This window comes from Perognathus longimembris, chromosome 2 (assembly GCF_023159225.1).
Source record: "Perognathus longimembris pacificus isolate PPM17 chromosome 2, ASM2315922v1, whole genome shotgun sequence".
NCBI lineage: Eukaryota > Metazoa > Chordata > Mammalia > Rodentia > Heteromyidae > Perognathus > Perognathus longimembris.
In genome coordinates this window covers 8546653-8573989 of record NC_063162.1, presented here as the reverse complement: position 1 = coordinate 8573989, position 27337 = coordinate 8546653, and the positions used below count along the sequence as shown (strand labels likewise).

The following is a 27337-nucleotide window of genomic DNA, read 5'->3' as shown; positions in this document are numbered from 1 at the left end:
CAATAGACCTTTGCCAAACTCTTCGTACCTGCCTAGGAGTTGAGCCTCTTAGGTGTGCAGAAGGGCCTCCGGTCTTGATATGGTCCACCAAGAGCGGCCTCTATGGGGTAGGGCCTTACTTCTAGCCCATGATAGTTTACAGGGAGAACAAAGGCACCAAGAGAGATGGGGAGAGAGATACAGAGAAGAAGGAGGGGGGGGGAGCAAGAGCTCACAGCTAACGGCTGCCTTCGGAAGGGAAATCTCCATTAAGTAGGATTCATATGTGGAACTCACCACATGTGTATGGTGTCTGAGCCTAGATAATACGAATTTCATATAAAAATTTAAAAGAGACCATTAGCCATCAATTCAGTTGACAGGAAAAATAAATGAGGCACAGACAAAATCAAAGAGAAAACTCCAATAAAAGTGAGTAAGATCAGAGAAAAGAATGAAGAGATGTGTCCCTGGGACCTAGGTGGTCGTCCGCAAGGGGGCTCTGATAAGGGCGCCCTCTCCTGGCTGCCCAGAGACCCTGACTTAATTGGGTTGAGGGTCTGGGCAGGAATATTTTGAAGTATGATGAGCATGTCTACTAAGCCCCAAGGTGGAGAGTCACTGCTCCAGGGGTTCCTGCTGTAGTTAGACACTGTCAGGCCCTGTGATCCAGGCGACAAAGGCAGCCCTCTTCTCTCAGAAATGGAGAGGCAGATGCCTTCTCCAAGGTTGTCCATGCCCCGCGCCTGGGTTGAGACCAGGTTCCCCTCCTGTGGATTTCCCACTCCCACTGTGAATCTTTCTGGTGATTTGGATATGGACAGGTCCACCAGCTTCTACCCAGGAGTGCATTTCTTTATGTCCTCTGCGTTTTCTGGCTTGAACTTAGGGCCTGGGCACTGTAGTCTCTTTTTGGCTTAAGGCTGACACTCTGCCACTTCCTACCCACTCAGAGATTTGCACACCATTTCACTTGTCTACCTGCAGGACAGCCAACCCAAGCTGTCTCCTACAAGGGGCCCAGGCTTATAACAGGGCTGAGCTTTGGCTAGCTGTGGAATTCAATTCATTCAGTCAAGATGGCAGCAGCTCATAAACGCGTGAGGAAGTCACTGGGTAGGTGGGGAAGACGGTGGTCTGAGCGCCTTTCTCGGTTCCCTCCGCCACAGTGGGCAGCTGCTGCTTAGCCCCATTGACTGACTGTCGGAGGCAGAGCCAAGATGAGCAAACCACATTCTTCCACAAAAGCTCAAAATTCAGGGTTTGATGGGAATGTTCTTGGGTTTCACGTGTTGGCTCTGACTTGCATTGTTTTATAACAGCAAGGAGCCCACACCATACACAGCGGTGGGCATTCACGCCAAAGACTGCCAGCTGCCAGCCTCCAACTACAGATTCCATGTGGCAGAGGACCGGGTCTGTATGGAGGCAGCTGCCATGGATTTATGATTCAGCTGAGCACGGACTACATGCCAGGCACCATGTTACGTGCTAATGGTACAGTTGGAAAAATCCAGCAGGGCACGGTGGTGCATGCCTGTAACCCCAGCCACTTGGGAGGCTGAGGCAGGAAAATCACCAGTTATGGCTAAGCCAGGCAGAGTTACTACAACTCATAGCTTCAAAATACAAATACAAACAAAATACAAACAAAAGCAAGGGGATGTGGCTCAAGGGGCAGAGAGCATGCCCCCTGGGCTCATGCAGATGGAGGTTTCGCTTGAATTCAGTCCATAAACACCTTGCCCGTCTTCTTGTTCTCACGCAAGGGAAGGCACTTTGTGTCGAGAAGTTCTGGTGATGCACAGTGTGGATGCACAGTTGTCTGTTTGCACACTGTGTTGGTGAGGCCTCTCCCTGCGCTCGTGTCTGCGTCCACTGGAATGTGCTCTTCTCTTCTGTTTGGAAATGTCTCTGCTGAGACAAAATCCTGCAGGAAGGGAACCCAGTGGCGGTGGGGCAGCCTGGCTCCAGGCTGAGTCTGTTCAGCATCCCCTCCCCACGCGCTCCTCACCACAGCTCCAGTCAGGGAGGTGGGTGCTGCCCCAAGTGGTGCCTCCTTTAGATAGAGGGTCTCCGCCTTCCCGAGATCACTCCCGCAGTGAGTGCTTCCGTTAGATGGAGGGTCTCTGACTTCCCACGATCACTCTCGTAGTGAGTGCTTCCGTTAGAGGGTCTCCAGCCTTCCCGAGATCACGCCATTAGATAGAGGGTCTCTGGCTTCCCACGATCACTCCCGTAGTGAGTGGACAGGGCAGAATGCCTCTGCATTCATCCGCATTTCCTTGGTGACATGTCTTCTAAGCTATCCACCCTCACCTTGGAGGTCCTGTTTCTGGATCTTTCTGTGACATCTTTTAAACTGCAGAACAATTTCCTAGAGAAGAAAGACCTCCCCCATTTTCTATCCTAGATTTCATAGGTGTTTCTATTTATCATATTTCTTTTATGTCTATTTTGTATACATTTTCCTGAACTGCCTAAAAGTTGCCGACATAGTATGATCCTGGTCTGGCTGATTCTTGAATTCGATTCTCAAATGAAGCTGTTCTCCCACATATTCCTGTTACCTTGTGCCTTCCTAGGAGCCCCTAATAGCCAATTCCCCTTCCAGGACTACCATTTCCCCACCATCCTACAGTTTCTCTTTCTTCACTCACTTGGTTTTTGATGCAGGATTCAGTCATGGCAGGAATGGTACACTGGCCTTGCTCGATCTGCTTGGGGTGTGGTCATCAGCTACATTCCTCCCTGCCTTCTTCCTGGATTTACTCGATGGTTCCTTGAGGATATTTATATTTATTATTGCCCCCTATTGATGAATTAGGTTGTATATTCTTGGGAAGAAAGTCTCCCTGGGGATGCTTCATGTCCCTGGAGTTGGGGGTACTGAAGGAAAGTTCTGTGGGCCCACTGCAGGAATGTAAGTGTGTGTTCTTTTTCTTTTTTCTTTTTGCCAGTCCTGGGCTTGAACTCAGGGCCTGATCACTGTCCCTGGCTTCTTTTTGCTCAAGGCTAGCACTCTGCCACTTAAGCCACAGCGCCACTTCTGGCCATTTTCTATATATGTGGTGCTGGGGAATCGAACCCAGGGCTTCATGTATACGAGGCAAGCACTCTTGCCGCTAGGCCATATCCCCAGCCCTGTGTGTGTTCTTTTTCTAAAAGCTGAAGAAGCATTGGGATGAGCAGGATGGGTCTTGGAGTCGGCCTCAGTGCTTCCCTCAGTGTAGCCTGTTGATCATGCTTCTCTTCTCGTCCTTTTACTTCCTATGAATGGAAGCTGGAGAGAGGATGGCATCTCCAGGTGTGGCCCACACGTCTGGCCGCTGTCGGCTCCTCATGCCCTCCTTCCCTAGCGTGTCTAGCAGTGAGGTACATTATGGCTGTCTCCTATTCCCTGCTGGTGTGGAGTTTGGGAAATGGCCAGAGGTGACACCTGATTCTAGAGAGATGAGATGGATAGCAGTGTATTCATCATATGCACTCACAGCAGGGACCAGGACAGTGCCTGCAGCACAGGGCCACACAGCACGAGGGAAGGGGCAGAAACTGGTGGGCGAAGGCTTTGTAGCATCCACAGGTCCCCACAGGGTGCTGTGATCAGATTGCTGGAACAATTCTGTGGGCTGGTAGGGGACAGAAGCCCCCTATTCAGAAACAGTACCTGGTCCTCTCAATAAGAAGGGTTATTTGACTAGAGGACATAATTCCCTGAAGTAGTGTGTGTGTGTGCACGTGTGTGTGTGTGTGTGTGTGTGTGTGTGATCTGTGGTTAGGATATTCCACGCCCTCTGGTATCTGATGTTAAATTAAGATAAAACACTGGGCCTTAATTTTAGACTTAGTTTTTTTTTAATTTAATTTTATTGTCAAGGTGATGTACAGAGGGGTTACCATTACATATGTAACTTGTTACCCCCTCCCTCATTTTTCTCCCACCTTCCCATTCCCCTGCCCCCCCCAGTCATGCTGTAATTAACAGAAGAGTTCATTTTATAGAACACTCGCTGTATGTAAGTGCGAGGGGACCCGGCCAGGCAGGCGGCTGTTCTGGAGCCTGGGCCCCATGGCTGATAGAGGCTGGATTTGGAGTGAGGGTGGGGGTTGGCATGTGCACTTGCAAAGCCTCCATCTTTCTTCTGTGGGGGAAGTTGAGGAGAAGAGGGTCCATCCCCCAAGCGTGGAGCTCTGGACCCTTTGTCTGGTAGGAGATGGCTCCTCTGATCTGAGGCTGGTGAGACAGGCCTCTCCGTCTACGTGGGGGCCAGTTGCCGATGAAGTCACTGGAAGGGAAGTTGTCCCCAGAGTGACAGACAGGAGGGGGTCCACGGGGGAAAGTTCTTAGGATCTTCTGCTTTCTTTCCACATCCTTCCCTGCTCATTTTCTTCCTGTCCTCTTCCCCTCCCGGGAGTCCGATCTTGTTGAGGAGAAGGGAGATGAAGGGGCTGTTTCCTGGTTGTGGGGCCGTGTCACTGCTTTGAGTTGTGGAAAAGTCGAGTCTTGCAATAGGACAATTGCAGGTGCAATTGAGCTGGTGTCTGTGTCGGGGGGGGGGCAGGTGGAGATCCTTGACCCCTGTACACCTGCAGCATACACTCAGGCATAGCGGACACTGACACAGAGGACTGTGTGGCCTCAGTGCTGCATTTGAAAGATGGGAGTCAAGATTCTTCCCATAATTCCTACCTCGTAGGGTTCATTGGGGATTTTTTAAAAATATTTTTTATTTGAAAATGCTAAAAACAGAGAGGTCACCGTTACGGGAGCTAGACAAAGAATACATTTCTTTTTGGACTATGTCACCCCTTCCCTCGCTCTCTCCCAGTTTTTCCCTCCCATCCCCACCCACAAGTTCATTCCCAACGTAGTGTCCAGTGAGTACCACTGTGGTATGTGTTCGCCCTTTGTCCCTCCATTTCTATGCCCTTTCCCTTTATTCTCCCATACACAGAACAACAAAAGAGACAAAAAGGAAAGAAAACAAAAACAGCAACAAAGAAAAAGAAACCCTCTTGTTTCCACTTCCCGGAGTTTATGATTCTGTATGATCAGATGCACATAGGCATTGCGTCTTGCTTCAGGATGAACTCGAGCCCCTTGGGCAGCACTGCATAAAGGGCTTGGCTCAGAATGGCTCTAAATGACTTGCCTGTGCTTGTTATTTTAATAGGACCTCTTGCGTTTGGGCATAGCCAGCTGCTCCAACCCAGAGGAAGACCTGTCGCGAGGCAGGTTGCTGGTTCCATGGCTCACAGAGATAGCCTGTCATATAGTGAGTGCCTCCCGCCCTGTTCCCGGGACTGACACCTCCCATGTGCCTCCTCCCTGCCAGCCAGCTGCCAGGTTCCGCCGCCGCATACAGCGTCCATGCGGAAGTGCTTTGCCTTCTGCCCAGGACAGGCTGGCTGGAGCAGGAACACCTGTCACAAACGTGGGAAACATGCTTTATGCTTTTCTCTTTTTGATGTCGAGTGTCAAAAAAAAAAATCACTCTTTGGGCCTCTGTGTGCACACAGAATGGCCGGACAATTCCTGGCTGCGGTGTGGTTGTTGTGGTCGTTCTCCCCTCTGAGTCCCTTCCCCAACACGCCTCCCTGCTTCTTCCTCAGCAAGGCTGTGAAAATGGGGGGGAGGGGCGGGGAGGCCAGATGTGCGTGGTGCACACCTAGGGATGGAGGGGTTGTGAATCCTGGCTTGAAAAAGTGGGAGACCTAGCTGAAAAACAACCGAAAAACAAAAGAACGTGGGACAGGGCTTAAGTGGTAGAGTTCAAGGCCCCAAGTTCAATCTCAATACTGTTCCCCCCACCCCCACCCCCCCCAAAAAAAAGAGTAGAGTAACCTATTTATATTCCTGGGAAAAGCAGAGACCACCTTTGTTGAGGCTTTAATGATCCAGGTTAGACAGATGTAAGACTTCTTACTGTGAATATAAGAATATAATATTCAGAGGGACTGGCAGGTGGGGCGATCCTGGACGGGGGGCGGGGGGAGGCGAGGCACATGATGTCTCTGAGAGGTCTAGTAACTTTTCTCACCCCACCCATCTGCAAATGCCAAAGCCGGGAGTTAAGCCAAGTCCAGTGATCTGGTTAGGTTCCTATTTCTGTATGATCCATAATGGTTTCTGGAAAACGAAGAAGAGGGCTGACACTAAACACACACACATAACCTTGCAGCCCCTTGGAAGGGGCTGCCTGTCCATGGCTATGGGACAGGGACTGTTGGAGTTAGGGGAGGCACTGGTGACACTGGCATCGGTGTCCCTGGACTAGAGACTTGTTATCCCTGTGGAGTTAAGCTCAGCCCTTCTTCTGGTTCCCCAGCTCTGAACTGAATCGTTGGCATATTCAGCATGCGGACGGTGATAGATTCATGCCTTGGGACAGCTAAGGACCCGGCTTGTCCCCAGTGGCTGGAGATGGGGGAGGGACCCAGCCTGGACGGCTCAAAGCAGCGTGAGTGGCCACCCTGTGCTTAGATAGCCTCTTATAAAGACTTTCATGTCTCCTGTCCCTGTCGATTGTGAGTCAGCATTCCTTGACTGTAGTCTGTACAACGGGGCTTGTTCACCAGTGCCACAGAAGGGTACTCCGTACATCCCACAATGCATCCGTGAACGCGTGTTCGATGAGATGGTAGTCTGTGGTCTGTCCCCCTCTGTGCCCTTCCCATATGACACATACATACCCCAGATCGCTGAGTTGGGGATGTGCTATGGGAACAGGGCTAGCCGCAGGGAGAGTGGGAGGGCACAAGTGTGTGCACACGTGGGTGGAGGTTGGGGTGAGGGTGTGAGCCTGGCGCTGATTTGGCCTCCGTCTAGCTGCTGCCTCATCAGGCCCCAGTCTGGACCTTCCGGTGGCCATGAAATCTCATGATTTCATTGGATGCCAGGATAGAGCAGCAATGGAGGGGTCCCGGTGGTAGCTCCGTGTCACCTGCTGCTTGGAAGTGAAGATTCAGGCAGTGAAAGGAAGCGAGACAGGAAGTGATCTGTTAATTTGCCATGAAAGAGTAGCTGGGAGCCAAGGTCTACCCAGAGGGGAAAGTGTTGGGTTTTGTTGTTTGCTTTGACTCCGCTCCTGTGTTAGTGTTGTGTTCTGCCCGCCTCTCATTTGTTGGTGGCATCCATATCTCCTTTTCCTCTTTTCTACCTCCCTGTATACTAAAAAATAAAATGAAATAGCATGCTGGCTGGGTGCTGGTGGCTTACGTCTGTGATCCTAGCGACTCAGGACTGAGATCTAAGGACCATGGTTCGAAGCCAGCCCAGACGGGAAAGTCTGCGAAACTCTTATCTCCAATTAACCACCCAGATCTAGAAGTGGAGATGTGGTTCAGCTGATAGAGCGTTAACTTTGAGCCAAATTACAAAAGCCCAGGGACAGCACCAGGCCTTGAGTTCAAGCCCCGGGATAAGAACAAAACAAAATAAGCACTTTTTTTTTTCTTGCCTTTAACTCATTTAAATTCAGGTTTGATATGTGTGCATGTGTGTAAGTTTTGCATGTTCTTTGTATGTGTGTTTGCACATAATTGTGTGCGTAGTTGCACTTGTTCTATGTTATATATACTTGCATCTATTGTATGTGTGTATATTTGCACATGTTATGTTTATGTGGTAGGTAGTTAAGGAAGACTTATACATGGTGCATGAATTGAGGAGCAAATTGCCAGGCATAGTTAGGATTATGTCTTTGAATTTTCATCACGTATATTTTTCTCATTCAAACTTCTGTCACAAAAAATGAATGAGAAAACAAGTAACACTATTCACACTTCCCCAAGAAGAAATTAGGATACACATTCAGGTAGAAGAATCGCCCAGCTCAGATAGCAAGGAAGCAAAAGCAGGAATTGTGTTACAACCTAACAAGCTCCTTGACTTTAGACAGTAATAGTTTCCATGATATGTTTACTTCTGTCAAAACTCCATGATTTTTACATAGAGATATTTGACCTACAAAGTACAGATACTTTATTCTCATATTAAATGGTGTTGACAGTAAACATTTTGTGAATTCTTACAACATGGGAAGAAGTCATTGTTTGGAAATGACGCTGGCACTGGCAGCTGAACTCCTGTTTATTTATGACGGGGCGGAAAATATGACATGCCCACCTGTGCAGTCTCATAAGATTGCATTTCTTAGCAATCAATGGACTCTATACTTCGTGGTCTACTGGATTCTCACGCCTTTCTGATATGGTGTGCTTCCTTTCCATTTCTTTTTGGTCATCAAATCTGATGACAGTTTAGAAATCTTAGCTTCCTGCTAAGCATCTCCTCTCGTGGGGAGGCCGCAATCACGCAGGCGGAGTGCAAGCGTCCTGAGTTGTGTACACAGTCACGCCAGCATGTCTCCTCTTCACCAAAGCTCTGCAGAGCTGGACAAACGGTGTTCACTGCGAAGACAACAGGTCTAGCCTTCAGCCCCGCGCAAGAGGAAGATAGAGCTGTAGACTCAATTCCTTTGTAAACTAAATCAGTGCACCAATAGCTCTGCCAATAGACCTGTCCAGGAATTTTGGACGTTAAACATTTCTGCCTGCATTATTTTTATTGGAAATAAAAGTCAACTAAATAGTTTCATACATCTTTCAGTGGTCAAAGAGTTACTGTACTGTACTGTACTGTACTGTTACTGCACTGGCCAGACGCATGCGGACATCCTTGCAAGAATTGCTATGTCGGTGAGGCCATTTTCCACCACATTGAAGGGTTCCGGATTGCTGTAACTTGGATTTCATTTAGAATTGAATCTTATGTTTGTTTGTTTGTTTCTTCTCTGTTGATTCTTGTGGGAATGGGGATGATCTTTTGAGGACGGTTAGGTTGGATGAGGTTGGGACCAAGGTAACAGAGAGAAGGTTGGTGGCCCTTCCTCCCTCTCTCCCCCCATCTCTCTGGCACAGCAGGATCTTTTTGGGCTCTTTGTCTTCTTTTCCCTGTGGATGGAGGCCAGGCCTCTGCTCCTAGCTTGTGTCACAAGCTGGGACTCTATGCAGGCTTCTGTTCCATTGCCTGCATTTTGGTGCCTACCCTCAGTATAGGGAGGTATTGATATGAAATTTCTTTTTCTTTTGGCCTGTCCTGGGGCTTGGACTCAGGGCCTGAGCACTGTCCCTGGCTTCTTTTTGCTCAAGGCTAGCACTCTGCCACTTGAGCCACAGCGCTACTTCTGGCCATTTTCTGTATATGTGGTGCTGGGGAATCGAACCCAGGGCCTCATGTATATGAGGCAGGCACTCTTGCCACTAGGCCATATCCCCAGCCCGACATGAAATTTCTTCACCAGTCAACTAATTTAGTTTATCAAGGGAAAAGTCAGAGTAGTAGGGAAAAGCAGGGTAAGACAAGGACCGGCTACTCCAGCCCGTACGTGACCCAAGTTGAGACACCTGGCTGGTCCTTGAGGACACTCAATTTCAGATGGTGTTTTTTCCCCTGTGGATTGGGATTCAGTAGGTCTGGGGTGGGACCAGGGACCCCAGTGATGCTGAGGCAGGCCTGGCTGTGTCTGGATCGGCAGGTACCCCCCTTCCCCTGCTCTTTCCTGGTTACATTAAAGTTTGGGTGTCTTCTGACCTGACACACAGCCAAAGGACCCCTGGTGAAGACGGAGTGGAGACCGCACTGCAGTGTGCATGTAGAGGATGCTTGAGGTCCAGGCCCACCCTGTCTTGGAACATTCTGGAATGTCTCCAGGACTTTCATTCCCTCACATGCCCTCCTCTCCCCCTTCGAGCTTCCACGGGCCCTCGGTCCTCTGAGCAGCTGCCATACTGTCTGGATTTCTGAGGCAGACACCAGCGGCCGGAGCATGGCGGGAGAAGAGACATCTATCTTTCTTGATACTGCTGCTCCCACAGGGTGTAATTTGCTTGATAGATGTGTTCTGGCTACTGCTGCTCTGGGTAGGGCGAGAAATTGTGCAAAAAAAAAAAAAAAAGGCAGGGTGCACGGGACTTTAGAACAATTACATAAGGAAAGTAGAGCCTGGGAGACAGAGAAGATGGAAGGTATCTGGTGCCTTGGCCCTGTGGCCGCTAGAGGGTGGAGGCAGAAATGGGAATCAAGGTCCTGGGAAAGTGGGGGCCATTGTAGTTAACAATACCGTGTGGGTGGCAGGTGGCGTTCCAGCTATCGCTGGCATCAACCTGCTTTCCAGTAAGGAGATAGTGGACCCTGCCTACATCCTGGTCAAGAGATAAGAGTTAACGTCCTTCCTTGGGATCTGGCTGGCGTAAGCCTCTCTCCTAACTAGCCGAGCTGGTAGAGGCAGTGCTGTGTGGCTCCCGGGCAGGGGAGAATTTGCTCTGTTTTCTGCCTGCTTCTTTGGGGATGCTTGTTCTGGGGGAAACCAGTGGCCCTGAAGGATTCTGACTCCCTCCTGGACCCCAGTGCTGGAGAGCCATGTGGAGGGGCTCAGGGCAGCGCTAGCTGGACTCCCAGATGACAGCTGGCCTCCGTGGCCGGCCTGTGGCTGCCATAGTGAAAAGAAGCTCGGTGCAGCCCTCAGACGCTGGTGACCCCAGCCGGTGTCACCTACTGAGGCCACACGAAAGCTAAGCCTTGCTTGCCTTTCTGACCCACAAACGCATGGACCCAATAAAATATTGTAGGGTGAATCACTATGCAGGAAGTGGAGTATTCATGAAGCTGGAGTTACCCTAAGTAGGTTACGCGTTCTTGGAAACATTTCCCAAACAAAATTTGTTGAATTTCATTTAAAAAATGTTTTTAGAAACCACTTGGGAGCAGGGAATAGGCTGCCACAAATACCAAACAAATAGAATCATGGGAATTCTGTAGTGAAAACATTCAGCTGTAGGCTAAAGCAAAACCACCACAGTGGTGATAAAGCGCCAGCTTCTGTTGACGTTCCGTTAGGCACTGCGTGTATTGCTCTTCTGGTTGTTTCGCTCCCACTCTGTGAGGCGTGTCCATCTTCCAGGCAAGGGACCAGCTCTGCTGTTCCCCCTCCGCTCTGCTCCAGGTCCCCTCCTCTCTTCTCTTAGAGCGAGCGAGCACCTTGTCTGGGATTTCCCTTCCCAGTTGCTGAGTCTGTCACTGGCTTAGCCAGGTTGGAAGTTCCTTGGCCTGGCACTTGAACCCTGCATCTCCGGGTCCCGTGGCTTCCCTCTGGTCACATCTGAAGCCTTGCTGTCACCAGGGAGAGATTGAGCAGGAGAGCTGGGAGGACGCCGGTGGCTGAGAACCAAGAAAGCAAGCAAATGCATTTTCCGCCATCAACTCCCCACGTTCCCCCTCAGCATAGCGGGTGATGGCTTTTCATTGCCCAGCCAAGGATCTCGGGACAGGGAGGTCCTGAGGAATGGAGGAAGTATGCTTACAGCCGTCGCGTCAGCAGACCCGGACCATACCCTTCTTGACATTCCCCTCCTGCGGGCAAGCTTGGAATCTTCTCACTCTCACTCTGCCCCCTAGTGGAGGTGCTGGCAACAGCATGGGGCCCCTAGGTGATGTGAGGAGAGGAGCCATTGGCTTCCTCACTCTTGTTCCAGCTTAAGCCCATTTTCTTCCCAGAGTCTGGCTTGTCATTGCCGTCTCAGACACGCTGTATTATTACACTTTAGCTTTTGCATTAATTTTAGCCCCAAGTTCTTAAGGCTTTCTGCAGGGCAGCCTAAAAGCCCATTTCCTTACTCTAGAGAACTGGGCTTTGTTGGCAAGTGGAGGGGAAGACTCTATTTTGGGCTTTCTGAGTCTTGGTCGTTCTGTGGTTGGAACGGGCTGAGCAGCAGCAGCAGGGTGCCCGCAGCGGAAGGCCGGATGTACTCCTGGAGGAGGGGCCTCCTTGGGTCAGCCCACAATGCTCAGCCTTCATGCGCTTTTCTTTGTTTTGTTTCAGTTTTACAGAGTTTTTGGATCCATTCCAGAGAGTCATCCAGCCGGAAGAGATCTGGCTCTATAAAAATCCTTTGGTGCAATCAGACAACATACCTACTCGCCTCATGTTTGTAAGTACCATAATTTCATGGCTGGTTTGACCCTTCTCCCAAGTATAAACCCCGGGGGGGCGGAGTGTTCATCTTTGCTTTTCTAACCCCTGCTAAGATGGCAGTCAGCTTGGAATAAAGAGAAGGTGAGTGGCCTATCAAATTCAAATTCAATTCCAAATTATGATGGCTGCTGTTTAGTCATGTGAGAAATCATAATTTCCCAACCCTCTGGAAAGAGAAGGGACTCATGTACCTGGGCTTTGTCAAACTGCTTCCAAATATCGAAGGATCGCAGTTCAAAGTCATCCTGGGTAGGAAAGTCCATGAGACTCATAACTCCAATTAATCGCCAGAAAAGCTGGAAGTGGAGCTGTGGCTCAAGTGGTAGATTGCTAACCTTGTGCAAAAAAGTTCAGGGACAGTGCTCAGGGCCTGAGTTCAAGCCCCAGAACTAGCATGATATACGCATGTACACGTGTGCACACACACATACACAACATGTGTGCACACCCACAGAAACAGTAGAAACCAATGACAAGAATTTCATGTCCCCTGTTCCTGATGCTACGCCTTGATTTTACCAAACTTAGGCACCACAGGTAGTTCTGTTAGCTACTTTTCTGGTTCTAGCTGGTGAGTTGTTGACTCCTGATGAGATTAACCCCTGAGCATATCTTGTGTGTCTCTTCTTCTAGAATCAATAAATGAGCAAACACCCATAGAGTTGGTGGGGATATCACGCTTTTCTTTCTGCCTGCCCTTCCTGCTGGCTGACAGTGGAAACATTTTATACTTCACTTCCTCAGTGCGCTAAGAGCACGAGGAAGGGCAGTCTCATTTGATTCCACTCCATCTCGCGAAGAAGGTGCTGTGATAGCCCATACGTTGCAGGTATAGATCTTTAACCCAAAGACATGGGGGAACGTCCCACAGGTGGTAACATCAACTAAGGTGGTGACATCTACTAAGGAGCAGGGCCACACCCACACCGCCAGCTTGCAGCACTGTCTCCCTCTGTTCTTCTCTAGGAACCTGCCCTGTAGGGGAGGAGCTAAGCAGAGTGTCCACAACCACTTCCGGAGAATCGCCACCAGCCCTTTCTAGAGCACAGGAAGTATTTGAGCTCCCTGTGCTCTGGATGGCCAGGCATGAAGGTCATTCCTCTTGACCTGCCATTGTGTCTGTGCCTCTGAGACCTGAGATGACATTTCCAGAACTTTCATAGAACACACGCAGGTCATGTTTGCATTCTGGATGGAATTCCTCCAGTTTTTACATAGGGAATTTTATTAACTAATGGTAATTGAAAAGATTTCTGTATCTGCAAACTCCAGAATGCCTGCAACATCACAGGAACACTGAAATATTATTACAGTTGCTTTTAATAACTACAGAAACTAGGTTTCTGTAAGTCTCAGGGAAATTGAAATATTAAAGATGCTAGGGAGTAGAGCATAACAAATACTGGAGCTTTACAATAAAACATTTCCATCTCTGTACTAACTCATATGTCCTATAACTCCTAGGACTGAAGGAATCAGTGTGTGTCTAATGATTTTATAGCTTTAACAGGAAGAAGCATCTATTTGTCTCTTACTCTCATTCTTCATAAGAATTTACATTTCATATCCTGTGTAATACAATTTGGAGATGAATGTTTGTACAGGATAGGGTGAGAAAATTTGTGACTGTGCCCTAGATTTATGAACAATGGGTTGTATTGAAGACTAGAGACAAGTGCCACAAATACTCTGGCTACGGACACAAATAGGATGGACCATTTTGCATATTGGCAGAAGTAGGAATGAGGCAGCCAAGAGGCTGTTCAGTGGGGGTGGTGCTCAGAGAGGAGAGGGGCACTCCGTCACACACACTATTCATGACAGCTAATCTCCCAGTGAAATAAGCCCTATCTCATACTTGGTTAGTAGTAGTTGATGAATATCTTGCATTTGGTCTGGAGACTTATCGCAACTGTATAATAAAACAAGGAGACCAGTGGCTGCACTTACAATATCTGCAACCCCCAAATGAAAAATACTTTGTCATCCCATCAATCCTCCTGGATCTTATTAAGAATTTAATATAAGATAGCACTGGCCGCCTTTTGAGCCTCTAAGTCCTTCCAGTATTTGTAGAAGAGTGTTAAGTGGAGAATATATTTTTGCTGATATTTAAAACAGCTTGATTTCTTTAAAAATATGTTTATTATGTTTAAGTAGTTGTCCAGAGGAGTTGCTATTCACCAAAGCAGTTTATGAATACAGTGCATCTTGATCCTTGTCACCTGTTCAATGTTCTCATCCACCTCGCCCAAGCTACCCCTTCCTTTACTTATCTTAATTTTACATTATGTATTGAATTTTTTTGCCATTTAACAAAGCAAGTTATGTGTACAATGCATCTTGATCCGTGTCATCCCATCAACATCTTCACCCTATGTTGACCCGTCCCTTCCCTTATCTTTCTCGGTACAGTGGAATGAGTACAATGCTGTCTCCCCACCTCCCCCCTTCATTCTTCTGCCCCTCTTCTCTGGGCCCCACCCTCCCCTCTTGCAAGTGCCCATTTCCTAGCATTTATTTTATTGGGCTTTGACTTGGTCTTTTTCAAGAATTATTCTATTTGCACTCTCCACAGACTCTGTTCCACTTCCGCTAGTTCATTTGTAACCCCTTGCTTGCCACCCGGCGTGTTCACCTGTAGACTCACAGGCACATCCGTGCTGCTGCAAATGAGGGAAGGCAGGCAACCTACGTTCCTCTGAGTCTGGCTTACTTCACTTGATTTCTTTTGAAAGCTCAAGTTTCATTATTTAGTACATACGCAAAGGGTCTGTCTCTTTCACTTTGGGTTGGAGTACTTTCATCTAAAGGTAAATTTCCCTAAATTTTTTTTTTTAAAAAAAGAATACTAATATTGGCCCCGGGTGTTTCTTTATTAGGTAATTAGTGTCTGTGGGGTCATGGCTGTGTTGGGCCTATGCGTGTGTGTGTTTGTGTATGTGTGTGCAAAACTAGCAGAGTAATGGCGGAGAGATTGAGTTAAGTGTGGTTTTATCACGAGTGGATATTAATGACGTCACCAGCAGACGTCTCTGTCCGTGGCTCTCTCAGCTCAGGGGGTGTGTCTCTCTCTCAACATGAGAGTTAGGCATGGGGGACCATGTGATTTCAGAATTTCTTTCCCTCCCCGTGTGTCAGTGTGCCTTCAGAGAGGCTGCCGGAGAGTTCTTGTCAGATGTCCTTGAGCCTTAACATTTCCTGGCCATCCTCACGGAAGTCTCTCATTCGGAAGGGGTCCTGGCCCCTTTCGAGTGTGTGGTCTTTATTAGAGTTTGTCTGGGATGCCCACTTGTGTAGGACAACTTAGTTGGTCTACCTATCTACCTATCTATCTTTTTTTTTTTTACTATATTCCTGGTAAACATCGATAGTAGTTTTTATCGCTGTCATCAGCACGAACTACTATAGCAGCCAGCACTTCTTGAGGACAGGCCTGTGCTCATCACTTGACAAGCAGCACCTCAGTAATGGTTCTCAGAATCCACAGAAGTCAGCACATTGGTCGACTCCATAATGTCAGCATGCAAACAACTTGTCTGAGGCCGTGTCCCCAACTGCAATGGCCCACCCGGACCCAGGGGCTGCCAGAATGCAGACCCTTCACCCGGAACCCCCGTGCTGTGCCGTTTTCCTGGGGACTTTGGTGGTGGAGGGGTGGTGGTAGCCTGTCACACACAGAGAGAGCAGCTGTGCAAAGTCACAGGCGTGGGTGAACACGACACGTTGAACTTGGTAAATAGGAGTTTGTTTGTATTATGTGTGGAGTGAAGAGGCAAAGGAAGCAGAGCTCAAACCAGGCTGTGGACAGCTTCGGGTGGGTCACCACGCGGGTCCATGGACAGTTAGGAAGCACGTGCTGTGATCCGCACACAGTGCCAGGGAGCGGGGTGCAGAGCTGAGTAAGACTCTGCTTCTAGTTTAGTGAAGACATGGATACAAACATAAACCACACAGCTCTGCACTGTTGGAAGACCTTTGAAGAACAGATGAAGCATGACGGGTAGCCTTGAAGCTACCTGTCACTTGATGGGTAGTCACAGAGTTTCTTCATTGGCTTTAAAGAAAACATCCACCCGAGACCTGCCCTTTGTCTTTGTGTCTTTAAACTCTGGCCAAAATATGCCAGATTCCATCTCGTAGAATCTTTCTGACACTGTATTGATTTGATAGCAGGGTTTTTGTGTGCGTGTGCTTTTTCTTTAACTCGGGGACAGAATGCTTCCAAGGAATACAGAAATAGTTCTTTGGGAAGGTCGGAAGGAAGAGAGACGAAACTAGCTTGTGCTCGACAGTTTAATGGGGTGGGTCTTTTGAAGTCTTTGACAGCTCGTTTTGTGTGTGTGTGTGATGGGATGTAATTGCTTACTCACAGAAGACCTTCTCCAGGTGGATCTGTCCCGAAGTTGTCTTTATAATCACTTTGTAGGATACTCCCTGTCAGGTTACCAGAAATATAGAGACGTTGGCCCTTTGCGTTGTGTGATGACTGTGTCTCGGCAACAAGCTCTGGTCCGGTGAACATCCTGTTGTGGGGGCTGCCCTGGTGTTGATCTGATTCCTTCTGGTGGTGAGAGGCCCTTCACCCCTCAACGCCATCTTTCCCAAGCACGTCATGTTCCTGAAGCATCCAGCCCACTGGAGCTGATCTGCCTTGTTGATGGACCAGAGCCAGGGATTGTGAGAACACCCTATGTGGATTTCACTGGTAGACATCCATGCTAGGGGGTCTACTTGGAGCTGTTGATCACCTTGGGGGAGGCAAAGCATCTTGAAAATGGTCCTTACGCAGATCTAAGGGCACACGTGAATCAAATGTGCTTTAATCCCACATGTCGAAAGAAGGCAGGATCCTTGTTCCCTATGCTGAGATATTTTGGGTATTTCTTAAACATTCTTTTCTAGGATGTGATGAAATAATAAACCAACAGCTGTCATTTGCCACATGTGCCAGCTCTCTGTTTGGCTCTGATGGTGGGAGTGGTGTGAGTTCCAGAGCGATTGGGAATAACGCCCAACGTTGTGTGTTGGGAAAACCATCTGCCCTCTTGGAGACTGCCTCACTTTCCTTCTCTGCACATGTGGGCTTTAACATCAACATCATGGCCCTCCCTGGGTGTGGACAGCATCCTGCAGAGTGACACACTCGTAACACTTCCCTCAGGCGTGGCACATAGTGCGCTCAGTAACAGGGTGTCAGACTCTGGCAACAGCAGTGAATTGATTGCGGGTGTGATTGCACCCGTTTTGTAGATGTTGAAAACGGAGGATCAGAGGTTAAGCGAGATGCTCACAGAGGTCGTCAGGGGCAAAGCTGGAGCTTTAGCCCAGTTCTCCTTCTTCAGGGTGTCCCACATCTTTTCATCTAAGAGCTCAGCTCTACAGCCAGTGGAATGAGCACCCTATAAACCAGCCAGGAATTGAGTCCTGCTGCATGTCCTAGGCTAGCGTCTCATTATGTGCACACTCAGTCATTTGCAGAACGCTCTTTTCCAGTCTCACTTCCTCCATCTGTAAAATGAAGCCGTTGGCCAGAAGCAATCCTGAGATTCATGACAACAGCACAGGGTTACGACAGCCAGGCATGGGGTTCCTGTTCCCAGTAGCAGTGGGACTGGTTCACTTTTCTCTGTGGACTTTAGATAAACTGTGCCATAGGTACTGAGTTTCCCTCCGGATCCTTAGAAGCTTCCGCGTGTGTGAGGAAAGCCCCTGACACACAGCGGGTGCTGGATCCAGACCAGTTCCCTCCTATACCTGGTGGTGATCACTACTTAGTCACTCCATCTGAGTGCTAATCCAAGTCTGGAGCGGAAACTGCTATCATTGTGATTAAAAGCGTGGGAATGAATTTAATAGCCTTGTAGCAAAACCTTGTCTTAGTACTTATTGGTTGTGTGCCTTTCAGTATGTTGCTTAATCTCTCTGTGTCTTTGCTCTCTATACATTCAAGAGCAGCATGCTAGTGAGGTTAGTGGGATGAGTTTATACCGAGTGCCTGGAATACATGCACCATGGGCTTTGTGTGTCCTTGGTCCCTGCTAGCTTTGCCGTCCTCATTTAGGACAGCAGCCCTGCCTGTTACAAGTGAGCAGAAGCTGAGCTGACAGTTGAGTGTTGCCCTGCACCTGGGGGTGGTGTTTGGGAGAGTCATGGTTCTCTCTTACTCCCACTTTATATGTCCCCTCTCCCCCATCCTCTTCCTACCCTGGCTTTAATCCCAGGAATTGTGCCATTCTTGTTTGCTGTATCAGGGAAGGTATGTACAAGTGTGACTCTCTCTGGTTTTCTGAGTCAGGGAAGGTGTGTACAAGTGTGACTCTCCCTGGTTTGCTGAGTCAGGGAAGGTGTGTACAAGTGTGACTCTCCCTGGTTTGCTGAGTCAGGGAAGGTGTGTGCAGGTGTGACTCCCGTTTGCTGAGAGTTGGGAAGGTGAGCACAGGAATGTTTCCCCCTGGCTTGCTGAAGCATGTAGGGTGCACAGGTGTGATTCTCTATGGTTTGGTGCAGATGAGGAGGTTGCACAGCTACCCAGATCAGAGCTACGCACACCTTAGTACGAGCTGTGTGCACCTCAATGAGCCGTTTCCATAGCACATTGGCTTCTTGGCTTACGTCTTAATTCCACCTTCTAGTTGAAGGTATAGTCAAATGGAGTTAATATGCCTCTCTTCATTGTGACTGTGCACTGTGCTATCCCGAGGATACAGGAGATGTGTGTTTGGGGCCCAGCTGTCGTGAGGAGGAGACAGTCTGTCCCACAGCTCTGCACCGACGCTTCCCTCGCAGGGCTGAGTGTGGCGCTGCATGTCCCTCTGAAGGCTGCGTCCCCTTTGCCTGCGGAGATCTTGCGGCAGGGAGCTTCAACATCCTGGGTGCTTAGCACTGGCTCAGGAGGCAGTTGGCTGGTGGTTTTACCCACACACATATATTTGAGGGGTTCACTGATTAACAAGCCTCCATTTAGGCAGGTGTGAGAGTCATCCAAGATCACCGACTTGCAGGGGGCACTCATTGGATGAGCACTGTCTTCCCAACAGCCCCAGGGAGCTTACGGGCCTCCTCTGTGTCAGCTCCGAGTCCAGTCTCTCCTTCGCCCACCTGCTCTACACCAGTGTCACCGGCACCTGCATGACCTCTGTTTGACTTTCAAACAACTAATGTCATTCATAGCCCTAGCTCATGGTAGGGATCATGAAGCTAGTTACACCACTTGTGATCCCAAGACACTAGCAAGTGGTAGGATAAATGATCTCGGAAGCAGACATCAAACAGGAGTCCCCCAAATAGCATGAGCTTAGTTAGTCTGGAGGTAGTGTATAGAGCACTCTCAAAATGTTTTGCAAGATTGTGTTCTTTTGGATGAATTCTCTCCCCCGCCCCCTCCCCCCAGCCGGTCCTAGGGCTTGAACTCAGCTCCCTGAGCTTCTTTTGCTCAATTCTAGTGCTCTACCACTTGAACCACAGCACCACTTCGGTTTTTTTTTCTGAGTAATTTATTAGAGATAAGAGTCTCATGGACGTTTCTGCCTGGGCTGGCTTTTAACTGTGATCCTCAGATCTCAGCCTCCTGAGTAGCCAGGGTTACAGGCATGAGCTGCAAGTGTCCAGCATGAGTTCCTTTTTAAAAAAAAATTTATTTAAAAAGGAAAAAAAAAACTTCTTCTGGTCTTGACTGTCCCATTAGGAAGCCCCGCCTTCTCCAGCAAGTGACGTCTCCTCGAGCACAGAGACGGATTTCCAACACATCTTGGTCCCGGCTGCCCTCCTCCCACCCCTCCCTTAGTCGTGGATGTGCGGGCTTTGTGGTCCCTCCTGATACTGGGATCCCAAAAAGTGACTCATAAGGAAGGAACAGAAATGGCTTTCGTGCCTGTATTCTGGAATGTTTCAAAGCAACCTACTAAGTGTGGGAAGCTGGCTTAAAGAGACACAGGGGAGGTAGAAAACCTGGTCCCCAAAGCCGGACCTTGCTGCTCGGCAGCTGTGTGCCCTCACACACAACACTCAATCCTTGAGCCTGGAAAAGTCAGTCATGGGGCCATCAAGAGCACGTAAGCGGCCCCTGGGTTCATGGGACCTAGCACGGATACTGCCTCGTGGTAGGCTCCGCAGTGAGTTGAGTCATGGCTGCCTCTGGGTCCCCCAGGTAGATTATGCATGTGTTGAGCATCTGTGTGGAGAAAGGGACTTGGGAGGAGGGGAGAAGAACGATGCCATGCAAAAGGGCTAGCCTCTGATGTGCAGGCAGAAGGGATATTCGGCGAAAGGACACCAAAAGGGGATGAACTGATTGCCTTTGAGCAAGCCCCACACTGCCATGTTGCCAGAGAGATGGGGAAGAGAGGCCAGCAGCTCCCCAGTCTTCCACTGTGGAGAAAAAGAGGGGTGTTGCTGGCAGCGAGGGCCAGTTGCAGACGATTCTTTTCTGTTTAAAAAGCCACCACTCTGTGTGGCTCCCGGCAATTACAAATCCATTATAACCTATAATCAGACCTTTGGTTTGCTGCGTGTTCTCTAAATAGAGACAAAGCACACGCCTTTGTTTGAGGGCAGGGGCTTAGGGAGGGCACCCTGTTCATGAGTTGAGATGAAGCTAACTCCAGCTAATGACCAACCAGCCCTTCAGAATGCAAACCTACATCCTCATAAAGGATTGTGTGTTATTTCTTCTAGGCAATTTCTTTCCTCACACCCTTGGCTGTTATTTGCGTGGTGAAAATCATCCGGCGAACAGACAAGACTGAAATTAAGGAAGCCTTCTTAGGTAGAGTATTCAGTTCTTGTTTTAAGGGAAGGGGATGAACTTTTTAAAAGTTGAAGTTGCAACCCACCCAACTGATTATTCTTTTGGTCAGATTCAGCTCAGGAGAAGTAAGACAAGACATACTTTATTATTATTTTTAAGTATTTTTACTTAAGTAGTTGTACAAAGGAGTTTCCATTCACCAAAGCAGTTTACGAATTGTTTATATAGTGAAATTTTTTGCCCTTAACAAGCCAGTTTATGAGTACAACACATCTTGATTTATTTCATCACTTCAACATCTTCACACACCCCCACCCTTCGACCCATTCTTCCCTTATATTCCCAATTCTATGGTATATGCCATGAACTTTAAAGCCAAAGAGTCAGTTGTGCACTTATTTTGTAAGTAAGGAAAATTCAGGGCTGGGAATATGGCCTAGTGGTAGAGTGCTTGCCTCATATACATGAAGCCCTGGGTTCGACTTCTCAGCACCATATATACACATATATGCGTGTATATATGTATATATACATATGTGCATACATATACATATGTATATAATCTATATACATATATACATATACATACATACACACAGAGAGCCACAAGTGGCACTGTGGCTCAAGTGGTAGAGTGCTATCCATGAGCAAAAAGAAGCCAGGGGGATAGTGCTCAGGTCCTGAGTTCAAGCCCCAGGACTGACCAAAAAAAAAAAGGTTCAGAGGGTGCCCATGGTTGCTGTCCGTGGTGCTGACTGCTGAACCGGCGTGACATCAGAAATCTGGGCTGCTTAGCCACACCAGGAGGGTACCTCTTGCATTAGACAAAGCCCATTTGAAACTTTGTCCAGTCTTTGCTATTTAGTTCTGGTAGGCCCCATATTATAGGCCTATTTAGAGAGGAAGCAAACGCAGGTATTAACTAAAATAGAAATGGAAAGCAAGGCCCATAACTCACCTTCACCTTGGGCACGATTTGGCATTTAAGCAGTTGCTGTTATGTGAAGAACGCTTTGGCCTTCATCACTGATTGTAACGCTGCGGTTATGTTATCCCCACGCCCAGCCAGGTGGGCATGTGACACGAGTTTGACATTTGGGAATTGAATATTTTTCTGGCCTGTATAGTAACCAAATGCTACCTTAAATGACAGGTGTAAGAGATGGCTAATAATATTTGACTTGTTTAGCGTACACTGACCTGTAGCTCAATTTCAGTTCTTTGATCCTGAGGAAAACTGAATTAAGCGGATTGTTTTATTGACACTGCATATTAAAAGTTATCCAAATCCTTAAATTCAAATTTGTGTTTGGTATGTAGTATGGATTTTGCCTTCTAGAGTGATAATAAATTTGGGGAAAAAAATCAGATTTCTTACCAAAGGATGTGTTTGTTAATTACTGAGCTTGAGAGAAATACAAACAGAGCCAGATAAAGTCATTCTTTTTTCCTTGGTGAAGGAATGAGTGTGATTTGCAATCAAAGAGAAGTCGAAGAGTTGAGGGCTGGTTTTATGTAACCAGGCTTTAGTTAGGCGCTGTCTGCTTGGAAAGAACAGCAAACAGTGTCCCCCTCAAATTAGCTCAAATAAATTAGTGGCTTCATTACAGGGCTAAAATAAGAAAGCTCACAGATTCCAAGCAGAGGAGGGGCGGGGGGAAAGCAGCCAAAGTGCCTTATGGGGAGTGTGGCGGGGAGCAGGGGGAGTAGCGGGAAGGGACAGCCCCTCCTCGCACGAGGAGCTGGACGATCCAGCCTTTCCCACGCCCTGCTCACGGCCATACCTGGGTTGCATTGCTGCACCCCCACCCTTTGGTGAGTGTGTGTCTGGGGTTCACAGTGACGGTGGCTTCTGGCCCACACGGCGGCCTACCACCACTGGTTTTACTTTGCTTCTTGGTTCAGGCTTTCTGGACAGAGATTCTCTGGCTCAGCTCATTTCTCCAGGCTGAATACAAAACCATCCATCTGAGAACAGCCTGGGGTGGCCCTCCTTCGAGTCAGTGTGCCCCTCAAACGTCTTGGAGTCTGGTCATGTGGCCTTGGTCTCTTCACCCGAGATGGCAGAAGGATCAGGGTCTCCATGAAGGGCCTCGACGCCTTCTAACTCCGGGCTCAAGTGGTCGGGCAGTGCGTGGATGGATGTCACAATGGTCCCCCAAATGTCCTGTTGGAAGGCCTGTTATTATTTCGCTTGGAAGTCACCTGGCTTTACTCTTACTCCTGGCTGTTGTCTCGGCACAGTCCTGAGATGAATGACAGCAGGGAAGAGCTGTCTCTCGTGGCGGTGGCAGTGATTCACCGCTGGCTTCCGTAGCTGGGCAGCTGCAGTGGCCGTTAGTACTTCCCAGTTACCTTCTCCAGACGTTTTCATTCGCAGCTAAATCTCCCTTAAGGTGACGCCTCAAAATTGTACACCGTCCTCTGCTGCCTGTAAGCTCACTGAGAACGCAGAATTATTGGATGTTCTCTTGGCTGAAATAAATGAGCACCTGTCCTGTAAAAATGACGAAGGGCCCTCATAGCCCATGAGTTTTACAATAATCATTGCTTTTAGGAAGTCTCAGAAGCAAGGGGTGGGAGAATGACCTTTAAAACCAAGGACAGAAACGTCAGGGTTGCCAGAGACAAGCGGTTATTTGTTGAGTCCCTGCCCTACTCAGGGATCTTTACTATACTCCAACCCAAGCTCTTTGACATGAGCCCCCAGGACTCCCCTTCCCTGGGTACCCACAGTAGCCACATCTGGGCATCTGGTGCTGGGTGAGGTGAGCAGCCTTTGTCGTGCAGCGTTGGCTGGAGGCTGTTCAGGTGGGCACAGCCAGAACTCGGTCATGAAAGATCCAGCTAGAGGTAGCAACCCATCACTTGCAATGCTTCTTTCTATCCAGTAGAGCTCTCAGTATGAGAACTCCTCACCAGCCCAACCCACAGGGTGCATTGCTTTGAGTTTGATACCTGCTCTAGCTTTCAGATGGTTGTATGTAGGTCAGCATTCATGTTTCGGGACTTGTCTGGCCTGTCAGGCGTCTGCTGTGAGCCCAGCTGTCTGTGAAAGGCATCATGAGGGGTCCCTGAGTTGGTCCCTGTGGATTGGGCCCTGCACATGACGATAGGAATCAGCCCTGTATACTCTCCGAATGCTGAGACGGCCCCCACGCAAGTCACCACCACTCCCCCATCCCTTCCTTCTCTGTCGCCTCCAGGTGTTTGGAGGAGCCGTCGCTGGTGTTGCAGCCACAGGTTCTCCAGCTCAGGCACATAGGACATTCTGAACGATGGCCCTGTGCTGTGAAGCTGACCAGGCACAGCGTGGGGGGAGGGGTGGGGGCTGAGGACCAGAGTCGCTGGGTAGGAAGTTCATGGAGATTTATGTGGAGCCCTGAGACATTCCAGCCGTGCTTGTCCGCAGAGAGCTTATCCGTGCCAACCACCCTGGGCAAGAAAGCCAGCAGGGATCCCGCCAGAGCCGGCCAGCACCGACAGGGATGGGAGAGAGGGCAGAAAAAAGGAGATCTGGCCTTGTAGCAAGGCTGGTGGCAGATCTTCCTAAGTCCCCTGCACTGAGTTCCAGTTTATGCATGCTCAGTGTTTTGCAGTTCTGCTGTGGCTCTCACTCAGGCTTTGCTCTCCCCCCGCGGCCTGTCCCTTGTCACCACTCAGATACAGCCGGTCTCTCCCTCTCCAAAATCCATAGGGATTCGTTTTTCCTTCCACAAAGGTGCTCACTTCGGTGTGTCCTGCCCATGCTCTGCTTCCTCCAACTTGTTGAAAGCAGCTGTTTTTGCCTGTTGTCTGTGGTCTGTGCGCAGAGTGATCTCACTGGTCATTGCCACGGTACTTTCTGCTTGTAGAACAACACATCTGTCTCCCTTGATTGCCATAAATTGCCGGAGGCAATTCCTTCCCGAAAACTGCTCCTCCATGGCTCCGGTCTTACATAAATCTCATCTAGTATTGAACAGTTAATATTTGCCAAAGCGAAATGGTAGCTGCTGTGCTTTATTATTCAACAAAGCAATGGAATGGGGTTTCAATAGGTTTTTACTGCTTAGGCAAGCATTTGAGCTGCCATCGCGTTGGTGGTGATGACCGTACCTTTTATGCACTTCTGATAAGCCCCAGGGGAGAGGGGAGAGGCTTTGCAGGGAAAGCGTGCTGATTCCTGTTACTGGCTCTCTTCCGACGGTGTGTGCTTTATCCAGGAGAAACTTTCTAAGTGGTTTCCAGAAGGTCCCTGGACTACGTGTTTTTAAAATGATTCCCGAACTCCCTGCCATTTTAGATGTCCAAAAGCACCACCTGGACCCTTCACCTTCTGGGAAACCATGATTTGTCTGATGACCGATGGCAGCCGTTGCCAAGGGATGGGTCATCAATGAGAGAGTGGCCTGGTGGGTGGGGGTGGCAGTTTCGCAGCAGGATCCCAGCTGCCGCTCCTGTTCCAATTATGTCGAAGAAGGTTGCCAGGAGGAAATAAAAGTGGTAGGTTTCTTGCTACCAGTAAGAGCAATTCTGCATGATGTACTATTAAATCTGTTTGTGTCAGGGCAGAAAATGTTAGATGGCCTCTTCTGTGATGTTGAAAATTTCAGTCAAGGAGGAGAGGTAAATTTCATGTCATCTGGACTTGGCATGTTATGTTTTATTCTCTATATTCCTGGTTCAAATCTATTTTACTGACACAACTGAAATTCCCTGTTTCCTTTTTAAAATAATTGTTTCATACATCTACTATCATACATTCAGCAGCATATGGAAACTGTGATGACGGAGGTGGTGGTGATGGTGATGATGACGGTGATGATGATGGACATGATGGTGATGATGGTGATGGTGACGATGGTAAAGATAATGACTGGTGATGGTGTTGAAGGTGATGATGTGGTGGTAATGACGGTGGTGGTGGTGGTGATGGAGCTGATGTGTGGTAATGGTGGTGACTGATAATGGTGTTGATGGTAATGATGATGGTAATGATGGTGCGGTGATGTTGCTGGTGGTGGTGAGGGGAGTGGTGTGTGATGATAATGAAAATGATGATGACGATGATGAGAAGGACGGTGCGATGATGACGCTGGTGACAGGGAGATTTTTGACTTGAGAGCCAGCTGGTTATTTTTATGTCTGTTGGTTTTGTTTTGTAGCGGTGTCCTTGGCTCTTGCTTTGAATGGAGTCTGCACAAACACTATTAAATTAATAGTGGGAAGGTAAGTTCCAGAAAGAAACAAATGATAACTTAGACTATCAAGGATATCTATGTAGAGGACAGAGGATGGGAAGATTTGAGCTCTTCTGGTTTTCCCTTAAAGCGAGCTTTCTGTCTTCAGCACAGACCTTTCCTCTCCTTTGAATGATCAGTTCAGACTTTAGGGAGCAGGCGATCGGTAGTGAGGAAGTGTCCACTGAGTGGATCTTCCTGTGGCCCCAGGCCTGCCACTGGCTCACGGGGGTCTGAGAGAGAGAGAGAGAGAGAGAGAGAGAGAGAGAGATCAGTAATGTGCTCCATCTGCTGCCACCACAGGGTTTTCCCACCAGCCCTCCCTTCTCAGTTTGGACCTCTAATGAATAAGTGAGATTACTTATTTGCTCTTCTCTTTGGGATGAGAGCAGTGCATTAGCATTTGAGACTTGGCTTATGGCATATTTGTATTAACTACCCCTGAGGAATGATTTCTGTTCTATAGTTAGTTGTCTTTCCTTTTCCTCTGACTGCTGAGTAGAGAACACATCTCTTTAGAGATTAAAAGTCCCAGGACCTCAATTTGAGGCCTAGCTTGGACCGTGGGTTACATGAACTCTTTTTTCGCCACCTCAGCATTCATTGAATGTCAGCCTGATGCTGGGTGCTGACCAGGCCCTGAAGGGTGAAGAGCAGATAAAAGTCACACCTAAGAGCTGCAGAGTTCCTCCTGCTCTGTGCGCTTAGCGTTATCCTGGGAACGCAGATAACATGCCGATTCTCAGGGGAAAGGCAACGTGCCAGCAGCACTGACAGCTTACTGAGGCTGCCTAGATCCCCGACTAGGGGCGACCAGTGAGTCGGCTACGTCCGCTGGTCTAGTCCACACAGAACCACATGCTGTGTCTGCAGCATCAGCAAAGCCTCATCTGTGCTCAGGGTTCAAGTGTGGGTTGAATTACTGCGAAGCAGGGGCTTGGTGCATATCCATGTAAGAATCCTTGCTTGAGTGGGGAACTTGAGCTGTGGGTGGCGTGTGAAGGCATCGGGTGTAATATCGGGGTGCAGACCTTGTCCTTGCCACTTGCTGGTTTGTGTGACCCGGGGCAGGGGTACCTTCTTCCTAAGCCCCTGGCTTGGCTTTGGGGATTCTCCTAGAAGTCACATGGTATGGGGGGGGAGGTCTCCTAGGAGTCATGGGGTGTGATGGGCATGTCTACATCCTGTAAGTATTCCATAAGCCTTAGCTGTGGTTGCTGCAGGAAGCTCCGCTTCAGGACCACGGCTTCTCTTCTCTCTGGAGGCCTCTGAGCCCTGGCCTGGGCCACTGGGCCGAGCACCTCCCACAGCTGAGCTGTCCTGGCCTCTCAGTAAGGCGGAGTGCGCCCTAG

At 48.8% G+C, this 27337-nt stretch overlaps 1 protein-coding gene across 1 annotated transcript in view; it reads left to right on the top strand.

The window, feature by feature from the left end:
- The window catches only part of Plpp4 (phospholipid phosphatase 4), an 82643-nt gene that overhangs the window by 18311 nt on the left and 36995 nt on the right, over positions 1 to 27337 (top strand). Inside the window, exons 2-4 of the mRNA XM_048334881.1 lie at positions 11862 to 11970; positions 20691 to 20781; positions 25911 to 25974. Coding sequence (XP_048190838.1) covers positions 11862 to 11970; positions 20691 to 20781; positions 25911 to 25974 — 264 coding nt within the window. The remainder of the gene's footprint in view (positions 1 to 11861; positions 11971 to 20690; positions 20782 to 25910; positions 25975 to 27337) is intronic.